Raw genomic sequence first — 20,088 nt, 5'->3', positions numbered from 1 at the left:
TAATTTCTTGGCTGTTTAATAATGTGTTCTTTAGCCTCCATGTGTTTGTATTTTTTATAATTTTCTTCCTGTAATTGATATCTAGTCTCATGGCATTGTGGTCTGAGAAAGTGCTTTATATAATTTCAGTCTTCTTGAACTTACCCAGGCTTGATTGGTGACCCAAGATGTGATCTATCCTGGAAAATGTTCTGTGTGCACTTGAGAAGAAAGTGTATTCTGTAGTTTTTGGATGGAGTGTCCTATAAATATCAATGAAGTCGAGATGGTCTAATGTGTCATTTAAAGCTTGTGTGTCCTCATTTATTTTCTGTTTGGATGATCTGTCCATTGGTGTAAGTGGGGTGTTCAAGTCTCCTACTATTATTGTGTTACTGTTGATTTCCCCTTTTATGGCTGTTAGCATTTGCCTTATGTATTGAGGTGCTCCTATGTTGGGTACATAGATATTTACAGTTGTTATATCTAATTCTTGGATTGATCCGTTGATCATTAAGTAGGTGTCCTTCCTTGTCTCTTGTAATAGTCTAATTTGTCTGCAATGAGTATTGCTACTCCAGCTTTCTTTTGACTTCCATTTGCATGGAATATCTTTTTCCAACCCCTACTTTCAGTCTGTATGTGTCCCTAGGTCTGAAGTGGGTTTCTCGCAGACAGCATATAGAGGGGTCTTGTTTTTGTATCCATTCAGCCAGTCTGTGTCTTTTGGTTGGAGCATTTAATTCATTTACATTTAAGGTGATTATTGACATGTGTGTTCCTATTACCATTTTCTTAATTGTTTTGGGTTTGTTTTTGTAGGTCTTTTCATTCTCTTGTGTATCCTGCCTAGAGAAGTTCCTTTAGCAACTGTAAGGCTGGCTTGGTGGTGCTGAATTCTTTTAACTTTTGCTTGTCTGTAAAGCTTTTGATTTCTCCATTGAATCTGAAGGAGATTCTTGCTGGGGAGAGTATTCTTGGCTGTAGGTTTTTCTCTTTCAGGACTTTCAGTATATCCTGCCACTCCCTTCTGGCCTGCAGAGTTTCTGCAGAAAGATCAGCTGTTATCCTTATGGGTTTTCCCTTGTATGTTATTTGTTGCTTTTCTCTTGCTGCTTTTAATATTTTTTCTTTGTGTTTAATTTTCATTAGTTTGATTAATATGTGTCTTGGTGTGTTTCTCCTTGGGTTTATTCTGTATAGATTCTCTGCACTTCTTGCACTTGATTAATTATTTCCTTTCCCATGTTGGGGGAGTTTTCCACTATAACCTCTTCAAATATTTTCTCAGACCCTTTCTTTTTTTCTTCTTCTTCTTGGATGCCTATGATTCAAATGTTGGTGTGCTTAATGTTGTCACCAAGGTCTCTAAGACTGTCTTCCATTCTTTTTATTCTTTTTTTTCTTTCCTGTTCTGTGGCAGTTATTTCCACCATTCTATCTTCCAACCCACTTACTTGTTCTTCTGCCTCAGTTATTCTGCTGCTTATACCATCTAGAGTATTTTTAATTTTGGTTATTTTGTTGTCCATTACTGTTTGTTTGCTCTTTAGTTCTTCTAGGTCTTATTAAATGTTTCTCATATTTTCTCTATTTTGTCAAGATTTTGGATCATCTTTACTATCATTACTCTGAATTCTTTTTCAGGCAATTTTCCTATTTCCTCTTCATTTATTTGGTCTTGTGGGGTTTTTTCCTGCTCCTTTGCCTGCAAGGTGTTTCTTTGTTTTCTCATTTTGTCTAATTTATAGGATTTGCTGTCTCCTTTCCCTATGCTGCCTAGCAGTAACTCCTCTTGTTTCTGCCCTCTGCCCCCTTTTGGTGGGGTTGGTCCAGTGTCCTGAGTAGGCCTCCTGATGGGAGGGTCTGTGCCTGCTTTCTTGTGTGTGGATCTGAGTCTTTTCCCTCTGATGAGCAGGGCTGTGTCAGGTAGTGTGTTTTAGGGTATTTATAAGCGTAATATGGCTTTAAGTAGTCTGTGTGCTGATGTGTGGGTTTGTGTCTTGTTTGTAGTTTGGTGTGAGGGGTCCAGCACTGGCAGTTGCTGGCAGTCGGGCGAAAGCGGGTCTTAGACTCTGATAGAGGCCTCTGTGAGAATTCTCTGCAGTTAATCTTCCCTGTGGCTGAGGACTCTCTAGTGGTCTGGCGTCCTGGACTCAGTGCTTCCCCCCCAGAGCCTCCGACTTGACTTCTGGTCGAGGAATCCAGACTCCAGTGGTCGCTCATCCCAGTTATGTTGGGATCTTTGCAGTCCTTTCTGGTGTCCAAGGTCTTCTGCTGGTGTTCAGCTGGTTTTCTGTGGGAATTATAGCATCTTTTGATGTACTCCTGATGTATCTGTGGAGAGAGATGCACTCCATGTCCTTCTACTTCGCCACCATTTTCCCCCCTCTTAGGCCGAGGGTGGCAGCAGCTCCAAGAACCGGCGAGGTGGAAACAGCGCCTGGGGCCAGCCAAGCCAGGAAGAGGTGGGAGGGAGATACCTGCCAGCAGGAGCTGCCATGATGGGAAGAGTGGCTTGTATTTAAAACAAGTATTTTTCAGCCCTGAACTATTACAAACAGTTGGTCTTGGAGTTCATCAGCTCGTCCAGATGCATGTTTCCGTTCCACCAAGAAAAAGTGTCAGTTGGCAGCCAGTGTTGAGCAGGGGAGAAACAGGGAGGATCTCCAAAACAAATGGTTTCGGCAGCTGCTAGGAACACCCTCCCAAAACCCCCTCTCAGGGCCAGTAAGCCACAAGCAGCAGGCTCCTCTCAGCCACCCCAGAGCTATCATTTTTTAAATTAATTTTTTATTGGAATATAGTTGCTTCACAATGTTGTGTTAGTTTCTATTGTACAACAAAGTGAATCAGCTATATGTATACATATATCCCCTCTTTTCTGGATTTCCTTCCCATTTAGGTCACCATAGAGCACTGAGTAGAGTTCCTTGTGCTGTACGATAGGTTCTCACATTTATCATTTTTGACATCCATGCACTTACAAGTGTATGAAGCTTCTTCAGGATTTAGTTTTCTAGTTTTGGATTTTGATGGAATTTGTGTCATTTAGGAAGGTGAAATTTTAGTCAGCAGCCTAAGATTTGTACAGTTTACCCTGCTATGTAAGTGGAGGCTCATTAACGAGCAGGAGAAAAAGCATAGGGGTGTGTTTAGAATAATCCCTCAAGGTTTATTCTGGAAACAATCCAAAACTGATAGAACCAGAGCATGACCATTCAGTTGTACTGAGTGAAGTGTCAAAAAATCATGTATTTTTCTTCACCTTCTCTCCTGTCTGCCTTGGAGACGTTAACCCAAGACCAGTGAGGAAACTATAGAAAAGCAAACGGTGTGGATTCCTTTTGCCTTTGGAAATTCTTAGCCAGTGTAGCAGGTCAGCTAGTATAGGTTTTGCTATTGGCTTGTCTCTTCTGTATGAGCCTAAATTTAAAGTTTTTAGGTCATCTGAGAGAAATGAGGCTTCTTTGGCTTTAGAGTAATTTTCCTTTCTCAAAAGCCCATGTGCTTAGTGTGGGATAAGAATCACCCCAGAAATCTAAGAAAAAAGTTGTCCTGGGCTGCTTATTGACAAAATTTCAGCCAGTCATTATGAGCTTAAAAGGAAATCTAAGCAGTAAACTAAACTAGAATTGGGGTTTTTTAAAAAATTTTAAAGCTGAACTGCTTGAGAATTTTAAATACTGGTTTCCACATATGGAAAATTTTCTTTTCTCATTGGAAGGAAGATGAAGAGAAGGACTATCAAGTTTCTCTGTAACCTTATATTATTTTTTTCCTCCTAACCTCCGTCTGGTTGGTGTAACTCCTTCAGAAAAACCATATTACTGTGAAGACTGGTTCTGTGTGTCACCTCCATCCTCAGCTGAGCTCCATGTCAATTTTTTTATATAAATTTATTTATCTATGTATTTATGTATTTATTTATTGGCTGCATTGGGTCTTCGTTGCTGCTCATGGGCTTTCTCTAGTTGCGGCAAGCGAGGGCTACTCATCATTGTGGTGTGCAGGCTCCTCATTGAGGTGGCTTCTCTTGTTGTGGAGCACAGGCTCTAGGTGCATGGGCTTCACTAGTTGTGGCACATGGGCTCAATAGTTGTAGCTCATGGGCTCTAGAGCACAGGCTCAAAAATTGTGGCACATGGGCTTGGTTGCTCCACGGCATGTGGGATCTTCCTGGAGCAGGGATTGTACCCGTGTCCCCTGCATTGGCAGGTGGATTCTTAACCACTGAGCCACCTAGGAAGTCCCTTAATTTTTTTTTTTTAATTCTCTTCAGTCTTTAAAGGTTTCTTTCCTGTCAGTTTCTTCTGGCATTTCCCTCATGAACTATCCTGACCTTCACCCCTCTGTTCAGCCTCCCTGCCTCGCTCCTACCTTCTCATGCTTTGTAAAACATCATGGCCATCCCACTGTCTCCACATGTAAATGTATCCTTTTCTTTTTCTTCCTAGTCTCAGAATATGGGATGTGTTTCCTTCTATTCATTCCTCAGTCGTTCTAGGACAATCTATTTAGCACAGCCCTTGATCCATTCTTGCCAGTCTCTGTGGGTACCAGATCTGTCAGCTGCCCCCCTCTGTTGTCTGTGTCTCTACAATAAATGTTAATATGTGCCTCCAAATGGTGAATGGTGCAAAGTGTACATAATACGATTGTATTCCATTAAATATGTCATGTATAGTGTATAAAATTTAAATCCTACCATAACTTTCTAATATAACTTCCCAGAGTTTAGTAGTATTATTATCTGCTACCTTTTGAAGTCTTAGTATGTGCCAGATACTCTTCTATATGCTTTATACGTAATAGGTCATTAAATACAAGGGACTGTATACTCCTCTCTGCTTTAATGATGTATTAACATATAGTTTTATGGGGTGGGGGTTCTTCTCTCTTTCCTTTAGACAAATCCTTTATACCTGGCTAAGCTGATCTTCCAGATGCCACAGAACAAGTCAACTAAATTTATGGACACTGTTATTTTCACCCTATATAATTATGCTTCCAACCAACGGGAAGAATATCTACTCCTCAAGCTTTTTAAAACTGCTCTGGAAGAAGAAATAAAGTATGTATATGAGAATATATTTTAAAACATCAAGGCCTTTTATTAGTGGTGGCTATCTCTGATTTACTAAAATAATTTTAAAGTTATTCTTATGAGTTATTTATACATATTAAAATGTATCAAATTTCTTCAGAAATTGCTACATCATCATAGATATATGCAGGTACAACTTTCTCCCACCAGTGATATCTTTTCTAGTGCTAAATTCACTTATATTTTTTTATAATTTTATTTATTTATTTATTTATTTATTGGCTGCTTTGGGTCTTCGTTGCTGCACACGGGCTTTCTCTAGTTGCGTCAAGTGGGGGCTAATCTTTGTTGCAGTGCACGAGCTTCTCATTGCAGTGGCTTCTCTTGTTGCAGGGCATAGGCTTTAAGTGTGCAGGCTTCAGTAGTTGCAGCATGCAGGCTTTAGAGCACAGGCTCAGTAATTGTGGCGCACGGGCTTAGTTGCTCCACGGCATATGGGATCTTCCTGGACCGGGGATCAAACCCATGTCCCCTGCATTGGCAGGTGGATTCTTAACCACTGAGCCACCAGGGAAGTCCCACTAAATTCACTTATGATTTTCCAAGTATACAAGGCTCTTTGAAAGTCAATGAGAAAAGTTAATTAAAGTTATGTGAGTAATAAAGCCATAAACAGATGAGGATAATGCTCTCTGCTAAATAGTTTTTCCTTCTTACTGTAATTTAAGCTGCTTTTTGCTAATTTATTTTCTGACTCAACGTAAAAAATGTGTAGGCAGTGAATGGGGGATGGGGACCCCATGATAAATGCCCTTAGCCAATTAGATGGATGTTAACCATCTTCCTTACTTCTGGATCCCTTAAGTGATGCTAATTCTGTGGGTCTCCGAAGCTATTAGCCAGGCACCTGTGCCCTCACGGTGTCTATAATGCAGCATGAGAAATAGGATTCATGAGCAATAGCAATGCTATGCAGTAGAACAAGATAAGTACTAAATGAATGATATGCACAGTGTAACAGATCCCAGGAATGGATAGAAAAGCTCCAATTAAGTCGATCGATAAAGACTTTATGGAGGAGGAAGGGATTGACCCAATACCTTGAAGAATATCTACAGTTTTTATAACAAGAAATGGAAAGGGGAAATAAGGCATAATGGTGACAGAAACAGCACGGGCCAAGGGACAAGAAAGAAAGTAGATTAGTCTAGCCAAGAGGTGACTTAATTAGCGGCCAGCAGGAAAGGAAGGTTGGGCCAGATCATGGGAGACACTGAGTACTGAGGATCTTTTTACTGTCTGGAAAGCTGTGCAAGGTTTTTTTGTTTTGTTTTTTGTTTTTTTAATTATTTTTTGGGGGGTACGTGTGCAAGGTTTTTGATGTGATCACACTGAGTTTTTAGAAGATTGATCTGCTAGTGTGTCTGAACAGGTTGAATTGGAGGTACACAGTTCAGGGAAATGGGGGGGTGGGGGGAGTGCAAAGGAAAAAGACACAGATTAGATTTTCAACACTGAGGTTGAGTTTTAGGTGTACAACATGTGGGTGAAACCATCCAGTAGAATATTGGAAATTCAAGGCTACCTCCCAGGAAAGAGACAGGGAGCGTCATACTTGTACACTGCCCCCCAGTATCACTATTCGTCTAGGTCCATGTTTAGTTCATTCCTGCCTTCTAGATTGGAATTAAAGCTGAGAAATTATTTTTAGATCCTTAAATTTCTTGAATAAGAAACACTCAGCTTACAAATGATAGCTTCTTTTTATTTTTTTAATAAAAAAAAAATGGGGATTCTGAGACCCACTTTGTTAATGGACACTCCGTCTTCCAATAACGCCTGATAAATTACAATCACGCACTGTAGAGCCTACTCTACAGGTCCTATTACCACTGCAGACCTTTGGCCAAATGGGTCAGGCGTGTTGTCTAGCGATGGAGGTGGGTAGAATGGCCATCCTTAGAGAGAAAGCTTTGCGCTAACTTCCTGCAGGTTTCAGACTCAGAGTTCGTATTACAAAAGATGGCATGTGGAGCATGTCCCCCAAAAGTCTCCTTTGGCTCAGGGGTCCTCACCAAATAGAGATGGGAGACAACGTCCTTTTAAATCACACTGTCTTTGATCTTCAATGGAGAAAAATACAGCCCCCCAAAGCCCTTGCCTGCCAGAGAGAATATACACTGTTTAAAACGCTATCCATAGAGGCAAACCACTTTGTTTGGTCCGGGCCTTTTTTAGATCAAAAGTGGACCAGGTCCAGGACATAGTTACTGGGAACCCGACGGTCATCAAGATGGTTGTCAGCTTCAACAGAGGTGCCCGTGGACAGAACACACTGCGCCAGCTCCTGGCTCCAGTGGTGAAAGAGATCATCGATGACAGGTCCCTGATCATCAACACAAGCCCCGTCGAGGTGTACAAGACCTGGGTGAACCAACTCGAGACACAGACTGGAGAAGCCAGGTAGCAAAGCCAGGCGATGCTGCTTTTCAGTCGTGCTTTATGATCATTTTTATGTGTATTCTTTTTTTTTTTAATAGTGTATTTTATTTTATTTTTAAGAACTTTTATTGAGATACCATTGACCTACAGTAAACTGCATATACTTGAATTGTACAATTTGATATTTTTTTTCTTATTAGTAATGTATATATGGCAATCCCAGTCTCCCAATTCATCCCACTCCAATATACATATTCTTAAACTCTAAACTCTGTTAAAAGAACAAGATTCACAACACAAAGTTACTTTTCAATCTGAGATGTTGGTAGCTCCCTTTAACATACCCATGCAGGCCACATTCTTGGATTCCCACTCATCTTGATGGTACCTGGGATTTTCAGATTTCGGTGTCAGTTGTTCCCAAAGCCACAATTTCTGTAGTTCTCTCCCTTGGTTTTCCTTTGTATGTTTCTAAACCTAGACCTGGAAGTGGTACACACTGTCTCTTCACCTGATAATACCTACTTTTTTTTTTTTTTTTTTTTTTTTTTTTACAATTACCAAGTGAGTAACTTGAACACGTAAGCATCAACAAGCCGGGGGGTGGGAGGATTGGCTTATTCTAGGCAGCGGTCTGTAGATCCAGGCAATCCCAGCCTTTTATTTCCTGCAATAGGATGCCTTGTGAAATCATTAAGATATGCACAGAGAATTACATGGCTGGTTGTCCCAGCTTGTAATCACAAAAGTTGGGGAAGGTCAAAATATTTAGCTTTGGGAATCTGTTAAATAAATGTTTGTACAACATAATGGAGTAGTAAGTAAGTATTTGGAATAGTGGCATAGAAATATATTTGTTGGCCTGGGGAAAATGTTCATAATATAGTTTTTGGTTGTAATTTGGTCCAGTGACTCATTTTCTATATATAAAAAATAGATGCATGTATATACACACACACGTAGGATCTATATGGGGTGTGTATAGACACGTACTGCATGACACCCAGATATACACATGCATAGCCGAGGACCCAGAAAGTTATATACTAAGACAGGAAAAGTTGTCTCTGGGTCAGTGTTCTTTTCTTGTTGGCTTATATGCAACTTTTTCTGTAAAGAACATACAACTCTCTATCATTAAAAAGAGATGAAGCAAGAGGGAGAGAGAAAGTAAGCTAGGTCTAGATGCCCTGGATCTGCCTGTTATTTTGCCAGAAGGGCCCAAATGGAGAGCCTGGAGTCACCGTGCTGCTCTGGTGGCAGAGGTTCCACGTGGGCACACGGGGTCTCCCCACCCCACCCCCAAGCAAACATTTTATCATTGGAGTCAGTGGGCAAACTCTAGTTCATGAAACAAAGCTTGACCGTAGACCAACTTGGCAAGGATACAAATACTTGTACCTAAGCCCCCAGTTAATCGGAAACCCTTGCTGTGGTTGCAGCAACCTGCCTTACGACGTGACCACAGAACAAGCTCTGACATACCCAGAAGTGAGAAACAAGCTGGAGGCGTCCATTGAGAACCTGAGAAGGGTCACCGACAAAGTCCTGAATTCTATCATCTCTTCTCTTGATCTGCTGCCGTAAGTTGTCTATGTATCAGCTTTAACTTTTTCTTCGCTGGAAGTTCTTGAAATGCTGCGTAAAATAAACCCCAATAGTGAAGATAGGAGTTTTCCTCATATTGCATTTAGTAGTTTCAAAGTCTGCCAACATTTGCATTTTAAATTCATAACTGTTCCCCAAGGAACAGTACCAGACAGCACTCAGTTACGATCATCCGTGTCAGTCCTGTGATTCTGTTACCATCACATTTTGTGTTTAATTTTTTAGGAAAACTGCTCGCCTTTAGTTGACTGGAACAATTGCTGTATGTTTCTTCCTCTCTTAGCCTTTTGCCATTATTTTCTTTTGTCATCTGTTTTCCATGTAGTTATGGATTGAGGTATATAGCCAAAGTACTGAAGAATTCGATCCATGAGAAATTTCCCGATGCAACAGAAGATGAGCTATTAAAGGTAGATTTTCAAGAGCAATCTTACCATAGCTTCTCTTGGGGGTAGGAGCCAAAATTACCAACACACCATTTTGTAAAATTTTTCCCCTTGTATGACAATTTATAATAAGCTACAAGTCTTCTATCGCTAATGGCTCTCAAGACTATTGATTATTATGAAGTTAATTGGGAATAAGATCTTTATATCAGAGGATTTGGCGGGAGGCCAGGGGGAGGCAATAGCATATTTTCACCAAAAATAACTTTGTGACTCTATCAGGAATGTGTGATTATATTCACTACCTTTACTTAACTCCTTCTTAGGATTCAGATCGGAAAACGATTTGCTGTCTTGGGAACTGTCAATTAATACTAACTTTTAAAAAACCCTCCAGACTCTTGAGTTTTCTCTCTCAAACACAGCCTCTTCTTCTGCGTCACTCCAGATTGTAGGAAACCTCCTGTACTATCGGTACATGAACCCAGCCATCGTCGCCCCAGACGGCTTTGACATCATCGACATGACAGCGGGAGGTCAGATAAATTCCGACCAGAGGAGAAACTTGGGATCGGTGGCCAAGGTCCTTCAGCATGCAGCCTCCAACAAGCTCTTCGAAGGAGAAAATGAGCATCTCTCATCTATGAACGATTATTTGTCAGAGACGTATCAGGAGTTCAGGTGAGAGGGGTCATTACCTTTGGAGAAACTTGCAAGATGGTGGGCAGAATAACGTGTCGTTCTGTGCCCAGAGCTGGGGGTAGGGGTGGGGGCAGGACCCTCGGGGCGCTGCACGCGTTGCTTGTACTGGCTGCCGCTGTGGGGAAAGAGGACGGAGGGGCGAGCTGGCCGGGTTCCTGCTGTCTGGTGCTCCCCATCGCATCCCCCGCCCCTGGTGCCCCTGTTAGATTGAGTATCCCCATATGTAAGATTTCTGCTCTTGACAAAAAGAAATATTTAATCTTCTTGGTGTGCTTTAGGCTTGTAGTACTTAGAAGGAAAGAATCAAAACAGCTAACTTCTGCTTTTCTGAACTTAAAAAGAGGGTTTTGTTTTGTCCATTCAGGAAAAACTTAGTTATCTGCATCAAACAATAGTAGGAAACTGAGTAGTTGGTTTTGGAAGGTTGGGAAAATCCAGCTTTTATGTCAGGTGGGGACTGTGTGTGAATAGGTTCTGTTCTATTCTCAGACATCTCTTACATACACATGTAAGACATATCTATTGACTTTATAAGCTTTCCATATCATCTCAGTAGTCATTCCACAGGGACGTGGGAAGAGTGAGTCTGGCAGGAAGACGCACTCCCCCTGAGGCTCTCTGAGGAAGAACGTTCATCCTGGCATCCGTTTTCTCTTTTCTGCCATTCGGTCGGTTATACAAGTGTGACATCCATGTGGCCTCTTTTACGCCTCACTTGGAAAATGATAATTTCCCATTCCTCAGTTTTCCTCTAGATTAGTGGTTTATCTCCTGACAGAGGTAGTTCATGATCATTGATCTCTGGAATTTGTGGCCTGTCGTAAGAAACTTCCCCCAAAATCCTGTTGCTATGGGAAGTCTTGATTTCCTGAAGCTGCTAATTTTAGGTCTCCTCATTGACTAAAAAAGTAACATCCTTTTCTTGCAAATCCTTATCTGCTATTAGAACCTCTTTTTACTTCCTTTTTTCCTCAGATTGTTCCTACCAAACACCTTTGTTTCCAACTCTTTTGCGTTTAAAAGGAAACAAAACCAAAAGCCTGCCCTCGTCTCTTAAATTCATCTTTTTTTTCCCCTTCCACTCACGTTTATCCTTTATGCTGCTCAGCAATCATGAAAAATTATAGCCAAAAAGTGCAGGAAGACCAGTTGTCACGTGGGAACGCGGCTACCTGCCGTTCAGCCTCCCGCGGCCGTGGGGTGGGAAGCCAGAGGTCTCTCTGGTGTACAAGCTTTGGGTGCCCTTAGGAGATTATACCAGGGATAATTTCAGGCATATGAAACATTTACAAATTTATAGAAGAAAATACCTCCTCTACCTGTGCAAAGAATCCCTCGTAAACCAGGATCACAACACACCTGGCTTTTCTCCATCTCTCTGATGAAATTTGCTGTAGCTTAAGATAGCAGACTTTTTAGAGTCTGAACACTGGGGGAAGGGGGCCTTGTATGTGTCTGTGTGTCTGGTCTTAACAGCCTTTCCAGCCAGCAACTGTTGTCTGGATCCACGAGGAGGGTAGGCTTAACTTGAATTTTTGTCAAGTTGGTAACAGAAACTAGGAAAGGGTGTTGAAGGCCCCAGGAGTTTGTGCCAATTAAAGCAGCAAATTTGACTAATTGCTTTTTGGATCGTTTTCTCTAAAAAGACTTGATACTTCTTAGATCAGGGGACGTCAGTCTTGACATTTTTGTTTAGATTTCAGGGGGCATTTTTAAAATCATATTTTTTGAATGACCTGCCCATAATTGGATTACGTTGTGTCCATCACAGGGCCTGAGGCCCTAACTGCTCTGTTCCTGTCTAAGAACCTGGGTCCAACATCTAGAAACGTGGACTCGGCTTCACGGTCCGGAGCCAGCCTGGAAGATGCAGGAACAGGCCCCTCAAGGTGTGCGGTAGAAAACACAGCACTAGCCATCACTGGAGATTTCCTCGCCATTTTGATAAAGCCATTTTATTCACAAATTTGACTCTGTCTTAAGACTTTTTTTTCCCCCTTTTTTAGGAAATGTTTCAAAGAAGCATGCAATGTCCCTGAACCAGAAGAAAAGTTTAATATGGATAAATACACAGATGTGGTGACAGTCAGCAAACCAGTCATTTATATTTCAATTGAAGAAATTATCAGCACACATTCAGTAAGTGAGATTGGAGGAGGGTCTTAGCAATGGACCCAGAGTTCAGATGTCTGCCCTTGAAAATGTTTAGTTTCTGCAGGGTATTACTATAAGCATGTACTACTACTCACGTTCTTAATCCTTAAAAAAGAAACAAAAAAACTTTATTTCCTGACCCTTATGTATTAACAAATCTTTTCCCAAACAAGAAAAGTTTACTTTTAACATGATACATGAGAGACAAAAGGTCGCTCTCTGTCCGTTTCAGGAATTCTCTTTACTTTTCCAGTAATTTTCTGGGAAAATGAGAAGGTTCCCTCTATTCTAATGTTTGGACATAAAGAGGGAGGGAATGAACAGGCTGCTCCACGTTGGAGAGAAGAAGACACACACCCCCACACCCTCAAATCCCCCGGCTCCAACAATAGCCGCCTGCAAAGAATCCTTTCAATCCTATTTCTTAGAAGCAGGCGGTGTCAGCCTGTGCTATGTCATAATGTCTCCCTCTGGTTCACGTGTAAACATCACCACCATTAGCCATTAGCCAGTATTAGGTGCATTTGGAGGGCAGGGCAATTTTCTCGGGTTTGTGAGGTTCTTTGTTTGTTTGCTTAAGACCAAGTGGAGCTTATATCCTGAAACAGCTCGGTTCTTAAAACATAATCTTTTCAAGAATAGTTCCGGATATGACTACTCCAGGCTAAGTCCTGAACACATGCTAGAAATCCACCCAAGACCTCCTAAATCAGAACCGGCATGCTAACAAGATCCCAGGTGATTCAGATACGCACTCAAGGTTAAGAAGCCCTGGTTAAGGATACACCCAGCTTCCGATTATACACACAGCCGGCAGAAAGCACGACAAATACACACCTCTCAAAGGCCCTGCCCCTGCCCACATGAAACCAGACATATTAACAAGTGGCAAAATTGGTGGCTCAAAATTTCAGTCATTAGTATTAAACTCGCCTAAGTAACTAAAGCTTAAATGTGGGTTGGAAAGAAAGACTGGATCTGCTTTTGATTTCCCTCTTTCAGGGTTAGGACAGGGAACCTTCCTGACGTTTGCAACAAGCTCTCCATCAGTATTTTGCGTGACCCTAAACAAAAGCAGGTCTGAATGACCAGCTGAGAAAGAGTGGGTTGATTAAATAAAGAGGCTATACTTGTTTTCCCTATACATAAACACCCCAAACCACCAAGCAAACATGTCTAGTATATGCATCATTTGCAAAAATAATTTTCTAATGAACAAGTAGACTCATTCATATTTGAGCCACAACCCATTTTTCTATTTTTTATGGCAAATTATTAATCTCAAAAAAATGTCCACATGTTGGCTGTGCGTGTGCTGAGAGCAATAGCTGCGTGCAGGAAAATTGAGATTCTTTCCCAAGCGTAGCAGAAAGAAGATGTTACTGTGTTAATTTAGACTGTTACTCTTTAAGGAGGAATAGTCTGTTCCTTTTATTAACAAGAATTGAAAATAGAATCCAATCCTGGGAAACATAGTTTGTAACCGATTTGGAATTCTTCATGTGTGATGTTGGAAGCAGATGTAATAATACGGGAAAAATGTAATTGCGGGGAAAGACTGTCCTTGTTTACTGTCTGTCTCAAATGAGGAGGTGTCCACATTGCAGATGCGAGCACGGCAGCAGCATGACTTGCCAAGCCAGTGGGCACGTACTTGTTCCTTGTTCTCTAAGGAACATGTAAAGCCTCACAATTAGCTCTTTACGGAGACATTTTCAGGAAATTTTTAGGTTCTGTCATTATCGAAATGAAGAATAGAAGCTGGCTGCCCAAATCATCCCTTCCAGAGACAGCAGCCCATCAGCTGTCCCATCCCTTCAGAGAACGAGAACACAAGTTTAACCATCTTGCTTTTTTGTTCTTGTCTGACTCACCTTCCCCCAAAATATCCTGTGTACTACACTTCCAGATTTCACCATGGCTTTCTATCCTCTCTGTTATTTATATCAACATAACATCTTTCTTTAAGTCTAACCATAGTAGAAAAACTAGCATGTCTTGAAATGGACAGAAACTTTAAAAGTAAATAAATATAATAAAACAGAGTAGTTGAATATAGTTCCTTCCTTGAAGCTGTGCATCTGAGGCTCCCTTTCCCTTTCTTAAAAAACCAATTTGCAAGTATCAGGGAATGTTAGGGAAAATTCGGCATTAAACAGATAACTCTCTCCTTCACTAATCTTAAAGATTAAAAGAGAATGGAAAAGGAAGTAATCAAGGCAGTGTTGTATGGGCATAAGGATGGACATACCGGTCAATGAAATAGAACTGAGAGTCTAGAAATCTTCAAATCTATGGTCAATTTGTTTTTGACAAGGGACCAGAACAGTTCAGTGGGGAAAGAATAGTCTTTTCAGCAAATGGTTCTGGGACAAGTGGACATCCTCATGTCAAGAATGAAGTTGAACCCTTTCCTTCCACCCTATACAAAAATGAACTCAAAATGGATCAGAGACTTAAATGTAAGAGCTAAAACTATAAAACTCTTAGAAGAAAACACAGGAATAAATCTTTGTGACCCTGGATTAGGTAATGGTTTCTTAGATGTGACACCAAACGTACAAGCCACAAAAGAAAACAAACAAACAAAAAAATATACAGATAAATTGCACCTCCTCAAAGTTAGAAACTTTTGTGCTGTAAACATTGCCATCAAGAAAAGACAACCAAAGGAATGAGAGAAAATAATTGCGGATAATGTATCTGTTAAAGGACTTGTGTCCAGAATACATAAACCTACAACTCCATGATGAGATAAATAATCCAATTTAAAAATGGACAACTGTACATCAAATGACACGGTGAACACAGTGAAAAGTCAACCTGTAGAATGGGAGAAATATTTGCAAATCATGTACTGTATCTGATAAAGTGTTAATATCCAGAATATGTAAAGGATTTCCACAACTTGACAACAACAAAAAACAACCCAGTTTTAAAATGAGCTAGAGACTTGAATAGACATTTCTCCAAAGATGATATAGAAATGGCTGACAAGCACATGAAAAGATGCTCAACATCACAAATGACTAGGGAAATCCAAATCAAAACCACAATGATTTTGCCTCATTGTATAACAAAGACAGCCTATAAACCTATCATTTGATGTGGAAAAAAACAAAAGCAAAAACCATGAGATACCACCATACACCCTTTACTATACATCATATAGTAGCCATTACGGTGGCTACTGTAAAAACAAAAACTGAAAAATATGTTAGCAAAGATATAGCGAAATTAGAGCCCTTTTATACTGTTAGAAGAAATGTTAAATGGTACAGCTGCAATGGAAAACAATACGATAGTTTATCTAAAAAAATAAAACCAGATTCAGTTCTGGGTATATGCTCAAAAGAAAAAGCCAGAGTCAAAGAGACATTTGTACCCTCCTGTTCATTGCAGCATTGTACAGTAGCCAGAAGGTGGAAATAACCAAGTGTCCATCTCAGATGAACAGATAAAAAAATGTGGTACAGACACGCAATGGAATATTAATTCAGCCTTAAACAGGAAGGAAATTCTGATACATGCTACAATATGGATGAACCTTGCGGATGTTATGCTAAGTGAAATAAACCAGATGCAGAAAGGCAAATACTGTATGATTCCACTTATATGAGGTACTCGGAGTAGTCAGATTCAGAGAGAAAAAAGTATAATAGTGGAATGGGGAGTTGTTGAATGGATATAGAGTTCTAGTTTTGCAAGATGAAAGAGTTCTATAGATTGGTGGCACGACAGTGTTAATGTACTTAACACTACTGAACTGTACACTTTAAAATGGTTAAGAAGCTAGATTTTATGATGCGTATTTTACTGCAATTAAAAATAAGAACATAAAAACAAAATTTTTAAATGGCAAACGATCTGAATAGGGATTTCTCCAGGGAAGATATACAATAGCCAATAAGCACATGAAAAGATGCGCATCATTATTGCATCAGGGAATGCAGATCAAAACCACAATGAGATATCTCACAATGAGATAACAACTTCACGCCCACTAGGATAGCTAGAATTAAAAAGTCAGGTAGTAAGAAATGTTGGCAAGGATATGGAGTGACTGAAACTCATATACTGCTGGTGGAGATGTAAAACGGTCCAGCCACTTAGGAAATCGGTTTGGCAATTCCTAAGAGTTAAACAGAGTTACCATGTGGTGCAGCAATTCCACTCCTAGGTGGGGACTCAGGAAAAATGAAAACATGTGCACACAAAAACTAGTCCATGAATGTCCACAGCAGCATATTCATAATAGCCAAAAACTGGAAACAACGGTCCGTCAACAGATGAATGAAGCAAGTGCTTCATTCCATGGAATGGAATATATTTTCTAGGACAAAGAGGGACAAAGTACAAATACATGCTGCAACATGGATGAACCTTGAAACCATCATGCTCAGTGAAAGAAGCCAGTCACAAAGGGACACACATTGTATGAGTCCACTCATGTGAAGCATCCAGAACAGCTAAGTCTGTAGAGACAGTGTATTAATGGTTTCCAGGCGGAAGGGGTGATATGGGGAATGACTGCTGATGGGTACACAGTTTCTTTTAAGGTGATGAAAATATTCTGAAATTAGAGAGTGATGATGGTTACACAATTCTTTGAATATACTAAAAACCACAGTTATTATAGGTTTTAAATGAGTGTATTTGATGGTGTGTTAATTGTATCTCAATAAAGCTGTTGGAAAAAAAATGAGATTAAAAGTGGAAAAAACTAATTTTATTATATGATTCAGTGTTTTGTAAGATAGTTACTCAAAACAACTAAACTTATATTTCCTATCACCAGGGGTAGCAGGCCTGTAATTTGGAAACATTGTTTTAATTCTAAATGAAAACAAAAGCAGATGTGTTGTCCTCCAATGCTGCTGCTCCTCCTGAGTTATCATGTTTCTTCTAAAACCTGGCAAACACCCAGCAGCGTTCCCCTTAATCCTTTTTTGGAATTGTGAAAGGAAGAACCAAGGTCTCAGACCCAGGAATCATATGGGCAATTCTGCCATCTCTACCCGTGAAAGATCTTCAATGCCAGACAGATTAAAATAGCTAATGGTGGTGATTTGAAAAAATATATAGTGTTTGATTACTGCATAATTTTTCTCTGAAGAGATATGGAAATGCCCTTGCAGTTTGCTCCCGTGGTAGCCAAGAGACCTCTGCGTTGTTTTAGACTCTTTCCCCCAAGGTTGACTTTTCTTTCCCCTCTTTTTTATTGACCTGTAGTTGATTTACAATGCTGTGTTAGTTTCAGGTGTATGGCAAAGTGATTCAGAATATATATATAGTCTTTCAGATTCTTTTCCCTTATAGGTTATTACAAAATATTGAGTATAGTTCCCTGTGCTAGACAGTAGATCCTTGTTCGTTATCTGTTTTATGTATAGTTGTGTGTGTATGTTAATCCCAAACTTCTAATTTATCCCTCAACTTCGACTTTTTGTGTAAACATGGAGGGAGCACAGGGTTTAGCTGGAAGAAGACGGCCTCTTGGCAGGTCTTGCAAGATCTTGTGGGAAGAGTGTTTATGAATACCTTTCACAAAACTACAGTTTCTTGATGAAAAGTAGGCACTTGCCTCTAAGATAAAAGGCAAACTGTGTCTCTCTGTGGTCTCTAATTTTAATAAATGTCAGACTTGTATTTAAGATTCAAACAATATCAAAAGAAAGTTATCATGAAAAACTGGGAAGGAAACTATGTAAATATGGTAGCCATTGAGAATTTACTTTTATCTTTGTATGTGTGTTGCTTTCTATATAAAGCTCCTGTTGGAACACCAGGATGCGATTGCACCTGAAAAAAATGACTTACTGAATGAACTGTTGGAATTGCTGGGAGAGGTACCTAATGTGGAGTCTTTTCTTGGTAAGGACTTCTTCCCCCTGGTTTGCATTTGATTGATTGGTTGGATGATTGGTTGGTTGTCCTGTTGTAGGTCAAAACGTCTTTTTAATTTAATACTTAAGTTTATTTAAAGGATAACTACACTAGCCTCTTCCTACAAGAAGGATTCTGTAATTCTTAGTGTGCTAGATTGTAAAACAATTTGATATTCTTGAAGCTCTAGATGCAACAAAAAGGATTTGTCAACCATACAGAAAGAAAAAGAGCGAAATCGATTAGATGTTCCTTACTGTGTTCTCCAATGGTGTGTTTTATTAACAGTCCTCTCTTTTAGTAATTTTTTCAAATTTTGAATATCGATGTCCCATGCTATTTTAGTGTTTAATTCAAAGATATTTAAAAGCCCCTTTAAGTATATTGGAATGTGGTTTCTTCTGAGGACCATGATCTCCTGTTCAACAACCAAGCCCATATTTCCCACAGAACCTTTACCTTACATTGTGGATGCCATTGTCACAATCAGTGAATTAGAAAAATAACCATGTTTTATTCTTCAGGGGAAGGAGCTGTTGACCCCAATGACCCTGACAAGGTAAACACACTAAATCAACTCGCCAAGACTGAGATTTCCCTTTTCCTGACCAGCAAGTACGACATTGGGGATGGTGAAGCTATTGACGGCCAAAGCCTCATGATCAGGTAAGTTTGGGACTTAAAGAGCACATGTCTCCAATTATGCATCTTCAACCATGCAAATTCAAGTAAGGCTAACTCCTCAAATAATTCATTTTAAAATATCTAAATATTGAAGTACATTATGTTTGTCCATCAGACACCTAACCAAAGAATAATAGACTCTTTATAATTTAAGAGGGAACTAAATATTATAATACTTCCTAAAGCTTTTCTTGTTTCTCAGTTTTCCTTGTAGTAATTTGATTCCTTTAAGAAATAATTAACTCAGCCTGTGAAAGTCTTCAGGTAGCTGAAAGGAAATATCTGTTTCAGTGGTCAAAAGAAGAGTCAAGGACATAGCTTGAACTTAATTTATTTTCTGGTATAACATGTTAAGTAAAAGGCACACACAGAAGACGTAATGCTATTATCTGATTTTTTGGACACCTTTCCTATTAAACTAAGCCTGGATATCTTGACCAACTTTGACTTCCTTTATAACCAACTTCTTTTCCTTAAAGATGTCAAGTGAAGCTTTCACACTCTTCATACTGTACTTTTTCCTTCAAGGCCGCGTGGAACATTCCACTTTAGTCCTTTACACACAGAGTAAGAAGGAATGACCCATTACTGTAAATCCCAACTCTGTAAACTGAAACCAGGTGCTCACCGAACAATACAGCTTTTAAGAACTAATATAACCAAAAGGATTCATATTAGCACATTAGAACAGTTGTACATTGGGGTGAGATGGAGAATGGAAATCGGAAATGGGGACAGAAGGAAATAAATATTTGAGTAATACTTTACGCATGACTTCCAAGATACAGGCCCTGAATGCTGAGGTTGTTTTCATTTACCACAGGAGCTTTCTGTTCTGCCACTGACATGCTTCAGACAGCACTCATTTCTAGTTGATTTTTTTTCAGATATTCAATCCCATGAAAATGGCCCAAGGGGGAAAAAAAGGCTTACTCAATGTGCAATATGTACATATATGCTTCTTCCACTAGGCTTGTTTATTTTGTGCTCCCATTATCTCTAAGGCTCTGCTTATTCACGTAGCCAAATACTTAAGTATCTCTGTGTCCATGGCACTGGGCTTGAGGCTGAGGACACAGCAGTGAGCAAGCCGTTAAGTGTCCCTGCCTTCCTGGGGTCTGCGGTCTGATGGAGAGCACAGCTCACCTGAGGGGCCCAGGACAAGCTGCAGGACTCCTGCACAACCTTGGCCTCGTAAGA

At 40.0% G+C, this 20,088-nt stretch overlaps 1 protein-coding gene across 1 annotated transcript in view; it reads left to right on the top strand.

Moving 5' to 3' along the window:
• Positions 1-20,088, top strand: part of IQGAP2 (IQ motif containing GTPase activating protein 2) — a 228,687-nt gene that overhangs the window by 194,334 nt on the left and 14,265 nt on the right. Inside the window, 8 exon segments of the mRNA XM_057740854.1 lie at positions 4,890-5,053; positions 7,265-7,489; positions 8,911-9,051; positions 9,402-9,486; positions 9,911-10,143; positions 12,171-12,303; positions 18,090-18,192; positions 18,729-18,870. Coding sequence (XP_057596837.1) covers positions 4,890-5,053; positions 7,265-7,489; positions 8,911-9,051; positions 9,402-9,486; positions 9,911-10,143; positions 12,171-12,303; positions 18,090-18,192; positions 18,729-18,870 — 1,226 coding nt within the window.

Source organism: Hippopotamus amphibius, chromosome 1 (assembly GCF_030028045.1).
Source record: "Hippopotamus amphibius kiboko isolate mHipAmp2 chromosome 1, mHipAmp2.hap2, whole genome shotgun sequence".
NCBI classification, from domain to species: Eukaryota; Metazoa; Chordata; class Mammalia; order Artiodactyla; family Hippopotamidae; genus Hippopotamus; species Hippopotamus amphibius.
Note: the sequence above shows the minus strand (reverse complement) of the source record. Positions and strands in the feature narration are given on the sequence as shown.